Source organism: Chelonus insularis, unplaced genomic scaffold (genome assembly GCF_013357705.1).
Source record: "Chelonus insularis isolate UGA/USDA-ARS -01 unplaced genomic scaffold, ASM1335770v1 contig_131_pilon, whole genome shotgun sequence".
Taxonomy (NCBI): domain Eukaryota; kingdom Metazoa; phylum Arthropoda; class Insecta; order Hymenoptera; family Braconidae; genus Chelonus; species Chelonus insularis.
Window position 1 is genome coordinate 2,434,328 of NW_023276372.1, and position 24,045 is coordinate 2,458,372.

Consider the following 24,045-nt stretch of genomic DNA (forward strand, 5'->3'; position numbering starts at 1 on the left):
TCTTTTTTCTTCATATTATTTTATTTTTCAAAAAATAAAATTATTTAAAATACTTCAATAATAAATTGCGATCTATCAATAACTAATGAAATGAAAAAAAAACTTTTCCATCTATTGAAATAAATTCAATATTAGTAAATCTCAATGATTTCATATTCTATTAAATTTCCATTTAAATAAAATTCCTCCATTAGAGATGAAAAAAAAATCCTCTCACTATTTTTTTTATTCTTCGATTACCTTTCAAACTAATTGATTCTAAAATTTACTATCAATACAAAAGGGTATTATTCATTACCATTCACATTGGATAGCACACAAAAAATACTTGAATAATTGACAAAAAAAAATAAATTAAAGTATTTGATCATTTCCAATAAGAGCCATGACTGCATTGGACAATTTTCGGGATTCATTATTTAATTATTTTATAATAGAAAGATAATTGGATCGAATAATCGTGAGCCAGCAACAAGTTGCAGCGTCAAAGAACGGTGGAATTGACCTCGACACACTCGGAGGTCGCTGCAGCAAATGACTTGGCTGTGACTCGATAAACATGATACTGATCGTGCTATTAAATCAAAGCGTATGATCAAAACACTGCATTATATACACCAGAAAGCATACAAAGGCGTTGTTAAGGTGTCACTTTACAGATTAATCATTATAAATTATTTACTGATGTTAAAACACGATTATCAACACTATTGTTCAAGTCCACTCAATTATAAACTTGAAATTATATCAATGGTTATTTATACGATTCATTAATTTCGACTGATTTATTGAAAAAATTATACCAAGAGTTTATTCACACTGCAATTAAACGCGTTAATGTGTTTCAACTGATAAATCGAGGTTAGAAAGAAAATAAAAATATCACAAGAAATAAAAATAAAAAAAAAAACAAATCAACGATATAATATATAATGATGTGGTTTTTCAAACGTCTCTCATTTTTCTTGTATCTCTGAAGCCATGATAACACTCAATTATATCTAAATATATTTTTATTCTACTTTATCTAATTATAACTAATTTGTTAATTTTTCATTGTTATTCAACGATTCTTGAAATACTCTTGCATCAACTATCAACTCTAATCATAATAAATAAACTTCTGAATAAACAATATACGAAATTAGTGTCATTTTTAATTATTTTTGGAGTAAAGAAAAAAAAATGATTAGTTAATTGATTACAAAAAAATGTATGTTGTAATTATTTGTGAAAAAAAAATAAATAAATAAATAAATAGCAAAAAAAAAGTTTCAGTTCAAAGTTAAAAGCCATTATAAGTCATATTTGAGCATTAGTGAGATAAAAATTTTTCGTTATTCATCATCTAATACCTCTCATTAAGACGAGGAAAAAAATTCACACGAATTCTAGTCGATAGAGAGATAATGAGTTTAGAATGAGTTTGCTCGTTTTATTTATTGAACAAACCTCATCACCAACTTTATAACCGTCAATAATCCAAAATGTGAGTATTTTCAAATGATTTTTGAGGTAAGATAGAATTAATTTACAGACTTGAGAATGTTCTAAGCCTTTATGATTTTTTTTTTATTTTCTTCTATCAATTGTTAGTTCAATGAACTACGAATAAAGATAAATTCTAAGCCGACATCTAAGAGAGGTAATTAATGAATGTAATTAAACGATAAATGAGGGATAATTATATACTCAAAGTATTAAACACGAGCTGATTAATCGTTTGAAATTCTAGTAGAAGATAATTTGCTGTTTGTAACTGTTCTCAACCTTTCATACTGTTTTTATGAAATAAAGAATGCGAGACGAGGAACGAAAATGAAGCAAGGGAATCATTGAAATTCTAACGGTTGAAAAATCATAGTGGCTTTGGAATAAACACTTTTACTGCGTGTTAACACGATGATGACAAAAACCGAATAATAAAAGAAAAAATAGATGAAAGAAAATACGAAAAGAGTTACGTACACTCGACTCTTGATCTGGGAGTTGATTGGCACGTTAAAGGTGTCTATGTATAACAGGGAGTACCTCGTCGCAGTGTAACAAAAATAGAATTACCTCGCGCCCGACTCGTACCACTGTCTAGATGTGTCTATAGTCTTCAGTAAATTGTCTTACAACCTTTTTTTATTTTTAACATTTTATCAATTATTCGGACTTGCTTTTAGCTTATTTATATCAACAGGAAGTGACTGGAGACACTCGGAATATTTTTAGTTTTATGGCGAAATTATTTTTAATATTATCTTATTATTTACTTCAAAATTCGCATATGACCTTTTCGACGATTCTATTTTTACTCATATCATTCTATTAATTATTTAACTATACTCTGTTTTTTATCTCATTACCGGACAACTTTTGCACCTTGCGTATAATAAAATTGTTTAGATAAACACTAAATATTTTTTTTTCAATTCTATAATATTTATTTTGTTTTATAAATAATTATCTTTATAACTATAGCGGCAATTTTATATTTTATTTTTATCATTACCTACCACCACACTTATTTGCGTAAATTCACTTAAAAAAAGACAATTTTATAGCGGAAAAAAACTAAATTAATTAATGATGAAAAAGATAAATTAAATGTTATTTACACTATTTACAAATAAATAAAAATCATCAGATTAATTGAATAAATAAGAAACAAATAAAAATGAATACATTTTTTAAATATATATTTATATATATATATATATAAAATAAAAGAAGGTAAAAAAAAATTAATTCGCTTCATTAATTATATTCTATTCCGTCTCCTCTGTTGCATTAAACAAATTAAAACTTTGTCGATTAAAATAAAGAATAATAAATAAAAAAGACCATTCTAATAGATAAATGAACTACTTTTTAAATGATATATTGTGGTCATTGGCACCGATTTATTAATTATTTAAACAGGTCTTTTGTCAATTTAAAAGGTTAGAATGATAAAAAAAAAGCATTAGATAAGATTATAATTTAAAAAATTCTCAATGTAATTGAAATTAATGTAAAAAAACGATAATTATTGATCTAGTTCATGTTAAACTAACGGAACTTGAAATGAATCAATGCTCTGTTTATTCATTAGGCTTAGCACTAAAACTCATGAGGATCACGATAATGATAAAATCGGTGACGGTGACACAAGGAGCTGTGTAGAAGTGATGAGTTCGCGTGTGTCGAAGCGGAGAAACTGGGACGACGACATAGCGATAACAAAAGAGTCACTGTAACGCAGTTTGCACCCATCGTACACAGTAACACACGTGTCTATATTACTGCCAATATATACGGATATTTTAGCTTAAATTATATTCCTACATAAATAATATACTTTTACTCAATTCTCAAGACACGGCTCATGTATTTACGTTTCCGGGCTTATCAGTGCAATACATTAAAGTTTCAAAACAATTCTTTGTTTTACTGATACGCTTGATAACAATAAGAACAAAGAAATTGAACAAATATTAATTATACACATTTTTCATTATTTAATTATTAACATTTTCTTTTTTAAACTCAATGATGATTATTTTTTTTTTCCAAAGATTTGCGATGAACGAATGTTAAAACAAAAAAATTATCATAATCGTTAGAAATATTTCAATTGCTAGTTAATAGTTATGATTTTATTTACATAATTAAATGTAATTTGTTCAAAAATACTATTAAAATAATTATTTGAGTGTAAATGTAATTAAAAATGGTAATTAAATAATAAAAAAAATGAACTATTGCCATATGATAATGATACTAACACCACAATATTTATTCTCCTGATAAACTATTTAAATAAATTAAATTTTATCAGAGTTTAAAAATAATTAAATAATTAGAAGAAGACTTTGGAATTGCAATTTCATCAAATTAATTACAGACCTCAATAAAACAATTATTTAAACATAAACTAAATGAAACAGAAACTGTGTTACCAAACTATCGCAATGACACGTTTACGTAAAAAAAAATCTTGGAGCCCCTGAGATGTCGACTGGTTCGTGTTGAAACGAATTTAAGGCCCAGGTCAGGGACGCGATTTAAGTTAACTCGTGATTCAACGCGAGATGCATGTCACCCTCAAGACTTACGTGACTCTCATCTTCATCTTTGTAAAGCATGAAACTTTTTAGCCTTATTTTTGAGTCACTTATTATTTGTGTAATGTAACCGAATTATCACAAGAAGCACACATCTTTAAAAAAGTATACAAGACGATGAGAAATAAAGTGAGAAAGAGAGGAAAAAAAAGAGTACATTAAAGAAAAAATAAAGGCAGGTCAGTAATGCTTGTTCTTTAACTGAAAAAGTATATAAAATGAAAGCGATATTAGTGATGATCACTTGACGATGCCATCGGCAACGAAAGGGAAGATTGAAAGGAGAATACTCTCTCACATGTGTTATATGTTCGATATATAGCAGATGATGTGACCGCGTGTAATTTTCTTGAGTGCAGTATATATCAGTAGTTATCAACTGATTTAAATTCTTTATAGGTATATCTTAAGTCTTTAGTGTTCTATCAGTATGATTGAACGATCAGTGAACTTGTATTTCATTACTGATGATTAATTTTTTACAATAAGTCCTTTTACCATTAAGACTCTCTTCTTTACAGGAGAAAGAGGATGAAGAAAAGAGAAAAGAAAGGAGAATCTTTACTCATCTTTGTTGGTATGGAGTAGAGTAAAGCTTTATAAGACGTGTTCGCGAAGCAGACAGAAGGGGAAGGGACTCTGGCGGCGCTCTGATTCCGTCAAGGACGCGTTTCAGGCTCGTGCATCCGTTTCCCGGGAGGCAGGTCAGTGACGTCTGATTCCTATCCGAGACTACCGGCCGCCTTCTTCGTTTCTGCGTGCGTTTTTTCTACTCAACACTCGACAATCCATCAGGTGAATTTTTTTCTCACGGTTCCATTACATAAATTAATTATTTTATTAAGAGAAAGCATTTATTAACTTCCTGTGATACAGAAAAAATCCCTAGGGGGGTCTAAAATATTAAACTATGATGAAATTAATATCCTAATATGAAATCAATCATTTGAAAGATCATCATAAAGTTAAATATTTATGATATATAAGGAAGTTTATCTAGGCATTTTGAATGTTAATATTAATTGATGTAATGTAAGATAAATTGCTAAATTAATAGAGTCAATGAACTAGTAAATTTATCTCATTTTCTCTCTCTCAATCTCTTCTCTCCAGTGATCATCTCTTCTACCCCTAGAATTTGCGATGAAATTCTTCGCAGACGTGCACGCGGGATGTCTACTCGGGAAATTGAATTTCCGCTTGGCTCTCTGCCGACCAACTCAAGTTTCTTCCGTCTTACGTATGGCCAATGTGATAATCAACAAAAGATATAGACCATTGTTTATATATTAATTTAATGTATTTTTCCTTGATTCAATATGTCATTGACAAAAAAATTAATCTCCTTCATCAGATCAATTAACGATATCATCAATTACTTGTAAAAAGAATAATTAAATAATTATCGATTTTAAAAAAACTTCCTAAACAACCAATAAAAAATAAATTAAATAAAATATCCTCAATAATTATTGAAATAAGGATCATAATAATTAATTAAAAATATAGATTTGAAGCTGCTTATAGAGATCAATCATTTATAATGGAGTGAATAAGTTGTTTGCATAAATTGATTAATTCTAAAACCGCTCGATCTTCGTCACATTCATCCTAATTATCACGATAATAGTGCTAAATGAAGATTTAAATGAATAAAGTACTAGCAATTTGCATATTAACACTCCGGTAAACAGGATATATTTAAAATATATGCATTTGATAGATGAAAGAACGGCGAGTAAGCATGACAAATCATGAATCTTCTAAGGCAGCGCGAGGCGTGAATTTACAGCAGTAACATGTCGTATGTGCTTGATTCTATCCCTCAACAGTATGTATCGTGAGCTCAAAACCAGCAGCACGACAATCCTGGCGTCTAGCCAATCACTAGTAACGTCTCAGCGTCACACACGTCTTGTCGGCGAACCATAGCCGGCTACTTGGACAATTTTCTACATCGTCAGACCTTGGGAGCTGGACTCGAACTGGCCTTTGCCAATCTGTGTGTTTCGACGAATAAGTCTACTCTCGATTAAAGAAAGAGATCTATCAAAGTATCCAACTATTAACAGTTAAAAATAGAAAAGATAAAAGAAATGATCGTCATCAAGTAGCTTGAAATAAAGTGGACTTTTTTTATTTTTTAATCAGATAAAGTCGATTATCACACGATGAGAGAGTCGAGTGAGAGCCAGCAGCAACAGCAGGAGGAGGACACGCGTCTTGTTTTGCCCGTTAAGGGATTAAAGCGCGAGCTCGCGTGCAGGTGCAGCAGTCGCGGTTACGGGAAGAGCGCGTGTACAAGCGAGTGTGGTTGGATTAGATAATCGAGAGATACAAGGAGAGGGGGATAAGAGAGAAAAGAAAGAAAAATAATAAAAGAATATATATGTTCCAAGGCCTTAACTCCTCCATCTAATCGTTCTCGAGTAAATGGTGCATGCTCACGGGTGCTTTTTTTCTCATCTATTGATTGCATCAAAGTTAAATAGGGTAATATTCAATCTACTTAATGGTTTCCACTCTCCGTTTCCCTTCTATATATTTTTCATTTCTTCCGACTATGCACATATATAATGCAATATTGAGGTGCTTCTTTCTTTTATTCTATCAGAAGGTTTCAAAACGAATTATTATCTCCTTATTTTTATAATAATTATAAAATAAAGAAAAAAATTAATTTGCTGGAATTGAGATATTACATAGTCAAGGTTTATATTAACAAAGCTTTGACTTTTTTCACCCTTATCAATATGATGAAAATAAAAATAAGTATTTATAATTTTGTAACATTATTACACACTCGAGTGAAAATTTTATTATTGGTAAATAAATCAATTAACATTTAGAAATGGGGTTAAACAAAATTTTCTATATTTATTTAAATAAATCTATTTAAATGATTGAAAAAACATTTAAGATAGTATTTGTTTTGTTTTTTAGAGATTATTTTAACAATTAGACAACTAGGTAAATATTTGAAAGCCAACATGAATACATTTTTCACAATAAATGGATTAATTTTTTGTTTGTCTTGATAAAAAATATACGGAATATACAAAGCATTCAATATATTCCAACCGCAAAAATTTATATTGAATACCAGAAAAAAGTTGTATTGAAAAATTAATTCCTATCATTGTTTGAAGGAAATAATTGAATTTCCATAAAAAAAAAAATTCAAAAAAAATATTGAAGAGGAAAAACTGGTAGAAAAAAATTAGCGGATAGTTTAAAGTGAGTTGAAAGTGAATTTAAACTTTGAATACGTTTGAAAATAATTTCTGCAGATTGCTGGTACATTGGGTACACTCTTTGGATATTTGTCGAGCGCGAATAACGGGCTATATAGGCCCGGTGAGCACGCATACACTGACGTGCACTTGAAATGCACGATTAAAGTGCGTGTACGCATGAGAAAGACTTGGGTGGATGTCGAGGTGCAGGGCAAAACTCGCGAGATCAAGAATTGCCACGAGTCGAACCGGTTCTGGTGTATTTTCACGAGAGAGACCGATCTCTTTGCGTCCTCTCGTTTGCAGACACTTGCTGCTAAGCTACTGGCCATGTGTATCCTGCTTCTTTCATCGATAATGAGAAGGAGTAGAAACGCGAAACGAGTAAATGATCATAGAACTAGAACAGTTTCATTCAAGAAAATTCCATTTTTCCTACTTGGAGAAACTTGCAATTTTTCTTTCAACTTACACGTCAGAATCTCTTCCATTCCTTCTCTCTATATATTTCTTTCTCTCTCATTTCTTAAGTTTCTTCTCACTTTGAGTTTTGTGGCCTACTTGAGTACTGACACGCAGAGTCGCTAACGCAATGCGCAATCTGTATGTTTTTCTCGTGACCCAAGTCTAATATTTCAATCTCAAATATTGCGTGAAAATCTAGTCATTAACAAAACCATTTTTTTCTCTTTTTCGAGATTTTTTTAGTCATTTTCACTTATAGAAAAGTAGACGGTAAATGCTACACGGATCTCTTTATTTAACTTGTCACACAATAAATAAAACTATTTCTTTTTTTTTTCTAAAAATACTTGTCGAGTGTAAAGTATTTATTTATAAAAAAAATCATTTCTATTTACTATTTAAAAACTTGAACTCAATCTTAATGACCTGCTTCTCATCAACTCTCGAATATACTTATCATTTATATAAGCTTATGAAATTATTATATATATATTTGAAGTGAGCTTTAAAAACTTATTATATAATAAACTTGTAAATTAATCTAATTATTTGATAATCTTTTCTGGTATTAAGTTACGAAGAAATCATTCAATACTAATTCGCAAAGAATTATTTCTCTTTCTCTTTAATTAATCATGTTACCAATACTCTACATGGATTACCATATGTTAGAATTTGTGGCAACAATTTTAAATGTTTATCAAATATTTGTAAATATATTTAAACTCTTGGTTGATTAAATTATTCCAGGAATCAAATGAAAATGCTGAAACTTATTTAAAATTAGAACAATTGTGTGAGCTACTGTAAATGTATTTTAACTGTTCACAATACAAATTAGGTCAAAATACAATTCTGCAGAGAGAAAGAATGCACAAGTGCAAGTATTTTCATTCAAAACTCTACAAGAAAACTCATACATTCAAGATGTGAAACCTGCCTCTAATTATTAACCATTTTTCTGGTTTAAATAATTAAGAATAATGAGCAAAAAAAAGAATTCCTAATAGATGATAATTTAATTACTTATAGAATAATTTGTCGACTTTTCATTGAATAATTTAGTAATTAATTACATAAATATTGCAAAAAGTAATACTTTGCGAGAGAGAAAAAAGCGTTAAATCAGAGATAAAAATGTGTTTTTATAAAAAAACATTAGTCAGATGATTAAATAATAATACCATTGTCTAATAAAAGAATTTCTCACTTTCTTGTAGCAATAAATCATGAGCAATGAAACATAATTATCTAGTTTTGTAGCAAGAAAAACACAGAGTTAGCCTGACAAAACAACATAATTAGAATAAATGTATATTTATTTTAGATTAAGAAGTCATTAATAAAGTTTTATCGTCTGATAATTTTCTAATTTCTGATAAATATTCATTTATTCTAAGAATCATTTTTATATAAAAAATAAATTAATTCTTTTTTCATTTATTCGTCGTTACGATATCTTTATTATTAATTTCCTTCAAATCTGTACGTTTTTTATTCGTATCTGTATCTATTTTATCAAATTAAAACGAGCTTTCTAAAGCTCATTTCCTATCCAAGTTTTGTTTCCTGCTTGAAAATTTTTTTTTTTGCCCCGCTTACTGATGAAAATTTTTCATGAAAAAGCGTACTTTAATAACAGTAACCTCTCTTTTCTTTTATCCAGTGTTCGTTTGTTGAATTTTTTCGGAAAATTCTTTCTTTGGCAAAAAATATTACAGATGACAAAGTGACGTAAAAAAATTCTAATATACTCAGATATTGAAAAGAATATTATCATGATGGCTTCAATAAAAAAATATATATCATCTTCACTTGAATTTATCGAAAAGTAATGCAAAAAATATTGAAAACGACTATGACTAAAACAGTCTTCAAAATTACAGCGATGAAATAATCGATTAAAGTAATTTATAAATAATCTCCAGAATTTTTAAACAATAAACCCACTTGACGGTGGACTATGTAAACGTCCGAATGAGAATCTGGCAAACATTCAGACGCAAATCAAGAATTTTACGAAGTCGAATCAGGGATTTTACGAGCAGCAAACTCGAATTTTGATGAAAATCTCACAGCTGTAAGACATAAAAGCCGTATAAAATTTGAAAAAAAAATGAAACTAATCCAAAGAGTTTCATAATAAATAGGAAAAATGAAATGAATTAATTGCTATTTAAATAAAAATAATTCGATGGATATCGATAAATTATCACGAATGTTTCCTAAACGGAAGAGAAGAATTCTCGTAATTAAAGTCGTTATCATCAAGACAAGAGCTGTCTTATCATGTAGCTTGGACTATATATTGTTTCATTGCGAAATGTATTAAGAGGTGATAAGAATAAGAAAAAAATAATATGACACTAACCTGGGGGGATTGATGATCGGGCGTCCCATTGCCCGCTGTTGGCGCTTTTCGTTGCTGGGCAGGCGAAGATAATCTTGGTCGCCGAGGAGGAACAAATCCTTTGAAATAATCATGTCCACCGCCTAGCTGCTACCTCCACCTTACTCTTCTTCACTATTTTCGTATAATTTATTATGGTAACTATACTTTTGACACCACTTATTTAACCCCCCTCCCCACTGATCAACAATTCGTTATAAAAAGTTGCACAGAAAATACTCTTGACTTAATATCGTGACTTCTAGAGTGATATGAAGTCATGAGAACTTGAATGTGAATAGCTAAAAGTGGCCATGAAGAATGTGGTGACGAATCTAAAGGGCAATCACTTCATGTTTTTCGTTGGAGAAAAATCTCAGCAGGTCAATCCTCTGGAATCTTCTCGACCTTCTCACCACACTTTTTCTCTCTCGTATGTTTTTTTAGATATGTTTTCGTGATTTTTTATCCACGAATCGTCAATGAGTCTTTTTGGTCTGAAGGTTTTAAAAGATTTATATCTTGTGAAATAGTTCCGCCTTTGATGAATTTTTTTTCAATTTTCTTTCTGGCCTCTTATTCTTGATACTCTGAAATTTAAATTAAACCCAGTCAGTATGATGTAATCATTTTGAAATTATTTCTTGCTGAAAAATAAAACATTTATCATACTTATCATCTATCCCATATATAAATACTTTTGTACATCTATGCATAATTAAATTAGTTTGAAGAAAAACAAAATTCTTCATGCTAATGAATATGTTATGGTGGATTTCTAGATTGACATAATTATTATTTAAGTATTTTTGAGAAACACATCATGATTATTTTCATCCCATATAAAGACGTAAAAAGTGAACAAGTTAATAGAGTTTGATAGTCATAAAATGTTTATTGTAATAATCAATTAAATAAAATTAATTTATGAATAATATGAATGCCAATGTTTTGAATTCATAGCATTCAGGTCAGTTGAAAAACCTTGGCAGAGTATCAATATAACTCTTACGACAAATTTCAATTCCAATAAAAATTAATTTAAGTTTCATTCAAGAGAGAAAATGCTTATCTAACGACTGTACATTATCTGAAACTAATATAAAGATATTTAAAAATAGGAAGCGTTAAATTTGATAATTTTTTATCGAGTTAAATAACAGCATTTAAAGCAGAACGGAAGAAAAAGTAAAGTTTTCAAGAGGAATGAATTTCGGGGGAAGAATATATAAGATGTAATACACAAGAGAGTTGGAGTAATTTTTAGCGGGCGGTTCAACAATCTGTGTCAAACAGGAACAAAAAAAAGAGACAGAACGACAGGGAAAATAAAGAGATATAAAGGTCTAACGATGTGCCACTGGTGCGGTCTGTTTTCAACGACGGTGGGCGCGTATATACGACGATGTGCAGTTGCAATTTACTCGAGACGAGTTGCTGGAGCGCACGGAGCGTGGCGTAAGTAGGTACCGAGTGCATCGTTCGCTTGAATTGCGAGGGCAAAAAAGTGAGTCATTTCCTCCGTGCGTCGAGTAATCGTTCGAACGCTGAATGTGCGATCAATTTTTATCAAGTATCTCTTTTAACCTCATCTGTAGTTCAAACTTTCTATTAAAAAAAAATTACTTTCGATTGCTTTAAATTCCTTTTTTTGTCATCAATTGCAATTTAATTAAGACTCAACAAATAAACAAACATTAGTTATTTTCAAAGAATACAAAGTTTCGACTTTTTATCTCAATATTTCATTTATACTGATTAAAAGTTTGAAATTGAAGACAATTTCTATTGGAAAATATTTGTCTGATGATTTACCTATCAGTGGAGCAACAAGTTTAAATACCACTCCCTCAGCAGCATAATATTTATCAAAAGAATTTTTTTAACTTAAGTAATTATTTACTGAACTATAAACAAAAATTAATTGTAACTAATAAAATTAAAAAAATACAAAAATACTTTTTCTTACTCAATAGGAATACAATTGACTGATTGGAGTTAGAATAATTCCAAGTAATTGAAGACAACATTTGGTGGAGGAAAAAAACAAAGATTTCTAGGAATGTTCTGGAGCGTTGTTTTTGAGAATAATGTTTTGTCTGTTAGCAATAAGGCAAGAAGTAAATATGATAAATAGTAAAAGAAAGATCTATTTTCGCGCGGAGAAAATTAATTGGCAATGGCAGTGAGAAATTCAGAAGGGTCTGTCCGTCACCGATGCACCAGAGCGCACATTCACGACGCAGAGACGACGAGAAGAAGAAGAAGAAGAAGAAGAGAATGAGAAGAGAGACGACGATGAGCACGCGGCCATCGCGGGCACGCAGAGTTGCAGTCAATGAACCCGCATGCTTTTAACAAAGTTTTTCAAGCGGTCCGCCAATGCCCCCGCGACCAAGTCCCGACTGCCGTTCCATCGTCACCTTTTCCTGTCCTTCTCTTCTTCGACCCCGACAGAGCCACTAAACCAAAGTTAAGATTTAGCAGCATCCAACACCGCACACTTTTTCGCTCTTCTTTATTTAATTACTGATAGAAATAAATAAAACGTTACAAATGCCAATACATCAATCACTCCAATACGATTGGATTATTAGTTGTCGGTTATTTCGATAATTCCCTGTTTGTTTCATATATCTCTATTGCGTTTAATTTTTTAACTAATAAATACGAGACGTTAATAAAAATGACACATAGTTTATGGACGTTAAAATCAGGAAGTTATGGATAGGAAAGAGTGGTGTGGTTATATGATTACTAATCACATATTCACTATATCGTTCACTGACCCTATTGCCCTCAGAGTTGACACGAGCGCGCCGAAATCATGGCGCTATCTTGCCACTTCGATCGTAAGATTCCTGGTGACTTTCATGGTTCCTCTTCGTCGTCTTCGTCAGATCAATAATTATCCCTTACTTTTGCTAATCTCCCTTTAGTTTATCTCAATTCAAGTCAAACTCAATTCTTATCACTTTCGCAGAGTTCCAATAAGGTTAGCGTATTTTTTGTTTACAAAACAGCACTGATTTTTTAAATTAATTCTAATTGAATTTTATTTTTCTTAGTCTATTGAACACACTAGAACAAAGCCTACGTAGTATCGAGTTTTGTTTTTTTTTTATAAATAATTATTTATTTAATTAACGTACGTCGAAGGGTCGAGTGTTGACGACGACGCAATAACACGACGCGATACTCTCGATGGTCGGATGCAGACTGAGCTCCGGTGCGCTGCGCGCGGCGTCTAAAGGCGAAACAACTGCGCCGCTATCCTCCCCCTTGTATTGGCTATCAGCCGTACAGAGTAGTGAGGAGGCTTTCATGTCCAAGCTGCATATACAGAATTCAAGGGACTTATTTCGATCAAAGCTTCCATTATTTTTTTATAAATCTCTTTTACCTTTCCCTATCTAATAGAATCTTCCTGAGAAAGAGAAATCTTTAGAGGTTAGTAAGTATTGTTGACACTTGATCCGTTACTAGTGTAAGTATACCAAAAATTTTTTTGGTACTATGTAATACATAATTTGCAATGAAAAACACAAAACTTTTCGTACTAAATAAACTATTGTTCTTCATATTAAATTTATTTTTATTAACAATTGAAATTTTTATAAAACTTTGCTGTAGTTATTGATAAATCATGTCTGTCTTCTGATATATTATGTAGAGCTTTTTTAACCCTATTGATTGAATATTATACCCAAGAACCTATTCTAACCTACGTTTAATATTATAATTAGAGTTTATAATTTTTTTTTATAAAGTAAAAATACTTTTATCAAAATATTAATTTTACAGGAATATCCCACATTTTTCCATCGTGCTATTCTGGATTAAAGTTAAAGTTAGATCTTCAGTTTTGTGATGGGGTTATTATTATTATCATCAATGAACAAGTCTGATTCTAAATCAGTTCTTAAATCATCTTGCTCATCATTTATCTGTCGAGTAGAAAATTAAAACTATCGAAAGATGTTTGGAGATATTTATATGCTCATTCTGACCAATATTATTTGGTCTTCACTATTACTTGTTATCTTCATTGTAAGTATTAACAAAAAGAATTATTCAACTATTTTTTGTAATAACTATTATTATTATTAAATTTCTATTGGATCAAGTGTATAAATATTATTGAAAAACATTTCTTTAATAAATTAAGAAAGGTTTCTTGATACTTTCAATATAATAATAATTATTTGCTCACTTAATTGAAGCAATTTCTTAATTCTTGTAATTTAATGTTTTTTTAATGAATTTTAACATACCAGTATTTATACCAGTTTGTATGAAACATTCATTGACAAGCTTTTGCAACTTATTATTTACCCTTAACCTAAAATTTCATATTTATTGCAGCATTATTTTTGGAGTTGTGGAAAAATGCAAAGGAAATCAGCTTTCCTCTTTTTGTATTCTCACAACAAAGTTCGACTTTGGAATGAAATTGGGCCGATGGTATTGCTACTTGTTTGTGATATTGATAATTATCTGCACGCTATCACGGTTGATCAAAGGAAATCCTCATGAAGGGGCCGAATGGTAAGGCAAGGTGGTAAACACAAAGAAACTTAACGGCGAAATCGAGAGAGTCTGGTGTTACGCCGACTTCTCAGCCGTAACTCATCTCCTCCCTGTTCCCGATTGCGATCGAAAAATATATCTTATATACTGGTGATCGACGTTTGATCAAGCCACAATTTCCGTGAAAGTTTTCTGGCGCCGGACGTTGCGGTAAAAAAATTGGGGTGTACACGAGTCAGGGAAGCATCTAGATATAGTTGATTACTTGTTCATGTGAAGGTTAATAAACTTCATAGTTTATTTATGACCCTGATAATTACTCTATTAGATAACATAATGGACAAACTGGCCCATTAACCTAATTGAAGCTTATTTTTAAGATTTTTTGTTAACTAACATCGTCTAGAAAGTATTCATCCATCTCTATAAGCTCTTACTCAGGCAAAAAAAAATCATCTATTAATAAAAAATTAAGCTATGTAATTTATAATTGATAAATTTTAAAACTTAAAATAGTTTTAGTCTTAGCATTTGCTCATTACCTATCTAAGATTAATTGTCGAAATATAGTGATGATATTAAATCAGTGAAGAATGTTTTATCTTAACCTACTTCTAATCTCATTAAATTTCTAACTTCAATTATTATAATTTCTCATTGAAAATTAGTTCAAATGAAGTGAAATACATTACCAGAAAGTTTAATTCCCAATTAAACTTTGTCAATAGCAACTGCAACTCACCTGGAAAAAAATAATAGGAAAAATGTATGAAAAAAATGGAGAAAAAAGTTTGAGAATTATTTGAATAATAGTAGAAAAAAAAAGGATTTGACGTAACCAATGAAATGGTGTTAATTAAGATAATTAATGGAGTTAATTAAATAATTGAATATCCAGAACATGACAGAGTAAGAGCAAAACTACGAGTAGAAATGAAAAATGTACCTGAGGATAATACTGCAAGTATAAAATAATATTTATAATTCAATTTAATTAAACAGGTAGTAATTTAATGGTAATTTGTGTGAAATCAAGTATTAAGTTTTATTTTTTAAGTATTGGAAACTGACTTTAATATTTAAATTATGTCAATTTTCATACTAATTAAATAAATACTTTTATGAAGTGTATTACGATAACGATTATTGGAATAAACGTTTTTTATATAATCTCAATGGTCACGTAGATTGTAAAACCAAAAGCACTGTTATAAGTGCCAAAATTGTAGGGCAGTGGAGGGGAAGAGTTTCGTGAAAGCGTCTCGAGTTACGGGCTCCTGGTGGAGCGTTTATCAGATGTGCGTGCAAGCGAGTAAGAGCATTCGACTTCTTGGGTCATCGAACTCTTGCTTGTTTACGAGAAAAACAAATCAAAATGCTTAGCGCGAAGTAGTGTAGAAGGGCTGAGCTCTTTGAAAAGAAAAAGAGTAAAAGGAAGTAAAAGGAAGTAAGAGGACAGTCAAGGAATTGGTAGAAAAAAAATGCTTACTTATTTTTAAATTTAGAGTTACAAAACTTATGGGTTCCTAGAACATTAAAAAACTCGCCTTGACATATATGTTGATTTAAATATAACTAAATAAAAAAAGTCTAATTTTTTTGTATTAAAGAGCTCATTATGTCAGAACAATTTTTGTCATACTTTTTTATAGTGAATATTTACTCAAGTGATCAAGACGTGTGTCTATTAAAATAACTGTTTTATAAACTTTGATTCAAATATTAATTTGATAAAATTGAATTAGAAATGATTAGAAAAAGATTTTGATAATGATTATAAAAATAAATTCACAATCAATTTTTAAGACCTTCGATTGTTGAATATTTTTATAAATTACGTCTTCAATAAACTGTGACTAAACAGATTTTAAATCCAAGTATATTTAATCATGACATATATTATTTTTATAAAGAAAGATTTCTCTTAATTGAATCAATTTTCTAATAAATAAAATTCTCTTTTATTCAATTAATCAATAAATATCTACTAAAAATGAAGGTTTTCTAATTGCAAATATTCTTTTGAGAAGCTACATAAAAAATAAAACCTGAAAACTTTTAGAATAAATATAAATTCACATTTTTCAAGTTAAAATGGGCATAAATAATATGAGTAATATTTGGTGACAATTTAAAAATGTTATTGGTCAAGGAGTTGATTAATGTCCTCCGAAACTTTCACCTGGCAGTCGGAATGCTCATGGACCGGTTGTTTGCACTGTTTCTCGAGAGAGTTCGAGGACCCTGGTGGTTTTAAAGGTAGTAGTTAAAACGAAGTAAAATGAAAAATCGATAATTGCTATACAATTATGAACAAAATACAGTGCATATTATAGGTAATAACCAAAGGTCATATTTGAATAAATTTCCAATTACAATGAAATAGAATAGTTTGACAGAGTTATTAGGTAAAGATGATACGACATAAGTCAATAACAGCAATGTCGAATGCGTCTGTAATGCGATGAGTCGAGATTGAATAACCGGATATTACAATCTAGATCGCAAACACCGGAAATTGAAAGAGTCGCAATGAATGCAAGCGTTTATACTCAACGCCTGAGAATCTCTTTCTCTTGTGTGTAGTGTAGTAAAGTTAAAGATGCTGCGTAGAAGAAGACTAGTGTGGCGCACCCGTGCATGCAGATACACGATAAAGACTACTAATTAGAGAGTCGTTCAAATAAAAAGTTATTTCACAAGTCGACGGTGTAGAGTATGAGATGCAACGCTCAGTTGTGTCGCTCATAGCCGCTTAGTTGAATAAAGATAAACGTTCTTTGCATGCGAACGAACAGCGTACATGGACCCTTGACTCAACTTGTTCCTCTTCGTCTTCACCCCGATGTGAAAGACGAACCAATGACGTATGACCATCTATTGCTATCTCTTTCTCTTATTTCCTTTTCTCCCTGTGCAGCTTTCACGCTACTGCTACTGCATCTCTTCACTATACTCGACCAGTGTCCCACATTGCTATCTCATTCTTTAATATGACATATTCAATGGAAACATCCGTCCGTACACTTACTTATACTTCAGACCTATGATTTATGCGCGTGCAATTTTATCCGGATTAATAAACATTAATACGCGGGAAAATGCTGCAGATTAAAGACATTATTAATTCCACTTATTCAAGATCTATATGCTATGTTGCAAAAATATTTTCTTAATAATTTTATCCAACACAATCTCATTACTCAAAAAAAAAAAATTACAAATAAATATCAGTATTATTGAACTCTCTCTCTCTCACTATATTATCATTTATTATTTCTAATTGCTTTTTATTAATAGTATTTTTTATTATAGTTTCAAGCTAAATGTGTTCTGCTAATAATAGCAAATTTAAATTGAATAATCACAACTGTTATTTAGATATATTTAATTAAAAATTTAAAATTCAAAAATGATTAAAATGCATTGAGTTAACAAATATCCTTGAAAATAAAAATAAAGTATTTTCATCATTCATTCATATCAGGAAGAATTAGCAAAGATAAAAATATTCTAGGAAGAAATAAAATAAAATAGAAGAATAAAAAAAGATAAAGCACGATGACAGTGATCCCTTTTGCTGGTGAAACGCATACTCTACCAATATAAATCATTACGAAGCCCATGCAGTATAACGTACAATTAAATAATTGTGCCCCTTGAACTACTTCTCCGTGTTGCATCGTCGACGCACAAAAGAAATAGTTACAATTGGGACGCGAACGTACAATGAATGGGAGTGCACATAACCCATATAACAGGCTGCCTGCTTGCATATCTTGCTTTTGTTCTGTCCTTCCTTTGCTTTTTCTTCTTGATTATCAAGACCTTCTCTTTATATTGTTCATTCGTTGATATATTCCATGAATATATTTACTCTAATCAAAAAAGTCGATAATCAATCTAAGTATTTTTGTACTGTTTAATCATGTAAAGTAAGAACTTGTTATTATCAGGCTGTCATGACTTAACAGACACTTAGCGTGCAATAAGATTCAATTGTAAACTGTCGAAGACTATTTTTGTCACGATACAAGTATGTGAATAGCCGGAACAACTTTCTGCTATGATTATTTGCTATTTACTCCCAACTTAATCATTAAAATTATACTGGTTTCTCATAAATTCGAAAATAAATCGAGAGAAAAATATTTCTTATATATTTATAATTAAAAGATTTTTAAACTTTCAATATTTGTACATATTTTCACTGTAAATTACAAAAAATTATTCTACTTACTTGATTACACTGTAAATTCAGTCAAAATTAAATACTCCAATTTATTACTTGACCTGCATTATCTTGTTAAAAATTAAGCGAAAATATATATAAACTTATAAGTACATATTTAAATAATTTAGACTATTACAAGTGATCCACTTGTATTATCATCATCATCATCATCATCTTTATCATCATCGTCGTCATCTTCACTAATTGACTCAAGTTCTAATCGTTTTGATGTGATGCCTACATTAGTGTCTGCCACAGACAAAAATTCAATAATAGCTCTGAAAATTTTAATAATAGTATGTAATATAGTATTATTAAAATAATTTTAATTAGGAAACAAAATAAATAATTCAACAAATTTCTTACAATAACACGAAACCTTCAGATGAATTCCAATTGATTGAATTTGGATTTAAAAATTTTTCTGCTAAAAGTTCGTTGAAATTTTCTTGTAAACGCTGTCAAACATGTATAAAACATCAATAATTATGAGATATTTTTCGTTAGTACATAATTTTGTTAAATAATTAATTACTTTACCTTTACTGTTTCTCCAACGCTTTGTTTACATAAAAATTCGAATCCTTGACGAAGAGTTAATAAAGATCTTTTTTCCAGTTTTTCTATAATTAGTCTTTTGTTTAATATTTAAATTAAATTTTTAATAGTAAAAATATATCATTTAAAATTTTTATACTTAATTGGCCATTAGAAAACGCAAATATTAATGCAGCATCAGTAACACACGTCGTATCATGCAAATAAATAGCCGTAGACTTTTTTTTTTCAAAAAAAGTTACATAAGGAGTTGGTAATGCTTTAGCTTCCATATTTATACTTTTGGGATGAATTTTTACAGTTCCATCTTCAGGTGTTGCAAGTATTGGAAAACGAGCCTGCTTTCTTCATAAACAAGAAACAAAATGAGCATATTTTTCAATTGAAAATTGTGATAATTTTAAATAATTCTCATCTCTTACTGGACGATGGCAACATTTGGACACAATGCAGCACAGATAATGGCTTTTATCAATGATAAATTACGTGAATTTATGTTACTCTCTTTATCACGTGGATTAGCACTCTTCAAAAATTGCATATCATACATATACATGGCGAATTCTTTTTTCATTTTTAATAATAATTCAAGAGTGTTAAACGATAAAAAATATTTTGAACAAAATAGTCGAGCATTTTTCCGTGACTTTCTTCTAGCTTTTTCAAATAGTCTGAGAGCTTCAGCAAAAGTTATATGATCACTATATTGATCCAAGCCAAGTATTTTTTTCATTTTATTTGCTTCTTCCTTTTGACTTCTAGGACAATAGAAAGGGTCTTTATAAGACAGGCATGCTGCGATAGCAAATACTGGCTCAACACAAGAAAATATCGAAGCCCATAGAATCATTTTACCTATGATAAATGTAACAGTGAGTAAAATAAAGAATGCTATTATTTAATTTTTTTAAATCAATACTTACCAGTTTTTACATCTACTGGCAACTGTGCCAAATGATACCCTAACGGCGTTAAATTTTCATCCTCATCAAGAGCATTTGTATCGATCAATAAATCTATAGCTAGCTTAATAGCTTTCTCTTCTGGAGGATCCAAGACATTCGCAAGAAAAACGTCTGCTCGACCTAATTGTAATAATTTGATTTGTAATACAACTCGTTCTAAAGGTGTTCGTATCATTTCTGGAGTTTGATATTCATCAAACGTTGCTTCTCGTGCCCTTGTATATAAACGATAACATTCTCCTGGTTGTACTCTATAAATCAATCAAAAAATATTTACAAAAAATTAATTATTCAGAACATACCTTAATAATAATTAATTTTACCTTCCGGCTCGTCCACGACGTTGTTTTGCATTTGCTAATGTTTCCCATTCAGGCTTCAGCATTTCTAAACTTAGACCGATATCAAATCTTGATAATTTCATCTGTCCACAATCAATTACATACACAACGTCTTCGATAGTAATGGATGTTTCTGCGATTGAAGTAGCAATAATTATCTTACGAACTCCGACAGGAGGAGGATTAAATATCATCTTTTGATCGGCTGTTGGTAGTTGGGAATGAAGAGGATAAACATCAAATTTATTCGAAGGAAAATGACCAGATTCTTCTAGCAATTCGCATAACTGAGTAATATCTCGCAAACCAGGTAAAAATACTAAAATAGCACCTGGTCCTTTATTGTTACAAATATACTCTATTAAATTTCGAATTAATTCCAAGTTTATCAACTCAACCATTGGATTACGAAGTTCGTGAACTACATAAGTCGGGTAATTTCCTTCTCTTATTAATTTGTCTAAAGATGGTAAAATAACTTTGGCATGAGATGTTGTTAGGTCAGTGGGCAAAACTTTTTTTGCGGTGTCAAATCTGAATTTTGTTAATTTTAATATATCTTCTAGATAATACTCAGTTACCTCATAAGTAAAACCTGGTATATGAATCAAAGGACAATCCCCATAATATTCTGAAAATCTTTTTTCGTTTAACGTTGCACTCATAAGAATAACTTTTAAATCAGATCGTTTATGAATGACTTGTTTCAATATAGTCATAATAAAATCAGTTTCACTATTTCTTTCATGAATTTCATCTAAAATGATATGAGAGTAATCCCTTAATGCCGGATCACTTTGCATAAATCGAAGTAACACACCAGTAGTGCAGAATAAAATACTTCCATAATCTCTACAAAGAGCTTTTTCAAGTCTTATTTGATAGCCAACAGAATCTCCAAGATTTTCTATACGCTCTGCTGCAACTCTTTCAGCTACAGAGGTAGCTGAAATCCTTCGAGGTTGAGTACAAACTATTTTTACAGTGCTCCCTATTCCTTTTTCAATTGCATCATCTAAGATGTATTGGCATACTTGAGTAGTTTTACCACATCCTAAAAAAAAAATATAAGCATAATAGAAAAATAAAAATTTAAAAATAATATAGCATAATTAAAAATGAAATTTATGTACAATCGAAAAATTTCAAATGGAGCTGAATTTCGTCAAAAAAATTGGCTTACCAGTCTCTCCACTTATCAAAATTACTTGATGCTTTTCCATTAATTTTATTATTTCATTTCGCTGTTTATATGCTGGTAATTTATAACGGAATGTCATCATTTGCTGATATGCTCGTTCTTCTTTCTTGGCTTCTAACTCTTTTTTTAATCGGTTATTTAAAGTATCATTATTAACTAAAACAGAATTCATACGCATAGCCCATTCTAAACTATCTTGAATATTTCCAGAAACTATTTCGAAGAATTTTTTTCTGAACTGACGATTTTGCATTGATAAATTATCACCATCACTGCTTGATTTTGTAGCTTCAAGAGCCTCCATGAGTAACCGGCGAATAGTTTGATCGGTAGAATCAGGCAAAGAAAAAAAGCGACGATCTTGTCCACTTGAACGTGATGATGACTGATTTTCACCTCGTTCTTCCTTTTTTTTTCTACTCAAGTCTCGATAATAAAGTCCTATAGCTTTTCCTTTCAATCCTGGAGGACGTCCTTGGCTTTTTCGTTGAAAATTTTTTTGGCTCGAATGATTATTAGAATCTTCTTGATTACGTTTTTCTTGAACACTGAAGTCCTCGTAATCAAAATCAACTGTTAAATGGAAGAAACGTTTGATTGAAAAAACAAAAGAGCAATGTCAATTGAAAGTCGATATTGGGAATCACCATTCTTTAAAATATCATAAGTGTAGGTCAGTATGATTGGTTGAATGGAATAATTAATTATAGCATATTAAAGAGTTAATACAGGGAATCACTTAAGTTTTAAAGACCAGTGTTGCATGATTGAATACATACATTTAAGTCAAATTAACAATATTTAATTAATAAAATTAAATAATTGATATACCTGAACGCTGCCGATGGGCACGATGCCCTTGGCGATTTTTTTTCGACATGATTAAATTAATTTATAAAATCACAGACAATAATGTAATAATAAATAAGAAAATAAATATTGTTGTTCATTTCACATGACAATAACATACTCCATTTTTCCTGTCATTCGACTGGCGATGAAAATTGAAACTATTTTCAAATGTCAAGCTATCAAAAATTAGTTTTAGCGCCATCTTACGAACGATTGGATATACATTTTTTGTGGCTAAAATGCTCACGACATCTAGAATGTTTTTGTAATCTGAGACAAATTCTTTTGGTTTCTTTTACTCGTTTTGTAGCCGAGTCAATAGAAATTATACAAAAATGGTAATTTTAAAATCTGTTTTTTATCACATAATCATTGTAAAATATCTAAAAATAAAGTTTGAATTGTGTTTTATATCATGTTGATGAATTTTAGTGCAATATATTGTAATCTTTTTAAAAATATTTAAAACATTTAGTTTTTGAAAATTTTAAGGTTATGTTCACCTATCGCATACGAGATATTTGGAAGTTGTGTCAACATTAAATTTAGATATCTTGTAGATTTATATTAATATATTGTCGTAACAATTAAAACAATCAACTTTTTGGCGTTTATTTTATACAATAAACGTAGCAATCTAATAAAAATTTCTTTGCGGTTTTCATATATTTTCAAACAAGAAGATTTGTAGTGCCAAGTTGTGATAGATGATTAATAACAATTGATTTGTTTACAGGCTAAACGTACAAAGAAGGTTGGAATTACCGGAAAATATGGCACACGTTATGGTGCATCACTCAGGAAGATGGTTAAAAAAATGGAAATTACCCAACACAGTAAATACACATGCACATTCTGTGGCAAAGTAATTTCTCAAACTTTATTATTTTTCATATTTTATAGTCAACACTACGACTAAATTTTCAAATTAAATGTTCATATCAAAGAAAATAATTCTCAATTCATGTATTATCGTTATTTAGGATGCTATGAAACGCAGTGTAGTTGGAATTTGGTCTTGCAAACGATGCAAAAGGACTGTTGCTGGTGGAGCTTGGGTATACTCAACGACAGCAGCTGCTTCAGTAAGATCTGCAGTACGTCGATTACGTGAAGTTAAAGAACAATAATTTCAATAAATAAAATGTCTTTAAAAAATTATACAATGTGTTATTATTTA

At 30.2% G+C, this 24,045-nt stretch overlaps 3 protein-coding genes across 3 annotated transcripts in view; 1 reads left to right on the forward strand and 2 right to left on the reverse strand.

Annotated features, from left to right (window-relative positions):
* The window catches only part of E23 (Early gene at 23), a 65,793-nt gene extending 52,403 nt beyond the window's left edge, over positions 1 to 13,390 (reverse strand). Inside the window, exons 1-2 of the mRNA XM_035093653.1 lie at positions 12,974 to 13,390; positions 10,167 to 10,774 (exon numbers count right to left, since the gene is read on the reverse strand). Of these exons, the coding sequence (XP_034949544.1) occupies positions 10,167 to 10,279 (113 nt within the window). The 5' untranslated portion in view covers positions 10,280 to 10,774; positions 12,974 to 13,390. The remainder of the gene's footprint in view (positions 1 to 10,166; positions 10,775 to 12,973) is intronic.
* Positions 13,391 to 18,933: 5,543 nt separating this feature from the next.
* Rhau (RHAU helicase) lies at positions 18,934 to 22,988 on the reverse strand. The gene is made up of 9 exons (XM_035094993.1): positions 22,845 to 22,988; positions 21,996 to 22,586; positions 20,795 to 21,866; positions 20,430 to 20,722; positions 19,929 to 20,361; positions 19,646 to 19,851; positions 19,489 to 19,571; positions 19,315 to 19,406; positions 18,934 to 19,226 (listed from the first exon to the last, which is right to left on the reverse strand). The coding sequence occupies exons 1-9, from the start codon at positions 22,891 to 22,893 to the stop codon at positions 19,073 to 19,075; spliced, it is 2,973 nt and encodes a 990-aa protein (XP_034950884.1). The 5' UTR covers positions 22,894 to 22,988; the 3' UTR covers positions 18,934 to 19,072.
* A 136-nt stretch (positions 22,989 to 23,124) lies between these two features.
* RpL37A (ribosomal protein L37A) lies at positions 23,125 to 24,026 on the forward strand. The gene is made up of 3 exons (XM_035092232.1): positions 23,125 to 23,203; positions 23,602 to 23,730; positions 23,849 to 24,026. The coding sequence occupies exons 1-3, from the start codon at positions 23,201 to 23,203 to the stop codon at positions 23,993 to 23,995; spliced, it is 279 nt and encodes a 92-aa protein (XP_034948123.1). The 5' UTR covers positions 23,125 to 23,200; the 3' UTR covers positions 23,996 to 24,026.
* Positions 24,027 to 24,045: the final 19 nt, after the last annotated feature.

Excerpts from the sequence above, each read along its gene's own strand:
- Rhau (XM_035094993.1), bottom strand. The coding sequence starts at position 22,893 with ATGTCGAAAAAAAATCGCCAAGGGCATCGTGCCCATCGGCAGCGTTCA. Across the intron at positions 22,587-22,844 it reads TGCCCATCGGCAGCGTTCAG|TTGATTTTGATTACGAGGAC; the intron begins GTATATCAATTA and ends TCCATTTAACAG. Across the intron at positions 20,723-20,794 it reads CGTCGTGGACGAGCCGGAAG|AGTACAACCAGGAGAATGTT; the intron begins GTAAAATTAATT and ends ATTGATTTATAG.
- RpL37A (XM_035092232.1), top strand. Across the intron at positions 23,731-23,848 it reads CATGCACATTCTGTGGCAAA|GATGCTATGAAACGCAGTGT; the intron begins GTAATTTCTCAA and ends ATCGTTATTTAG.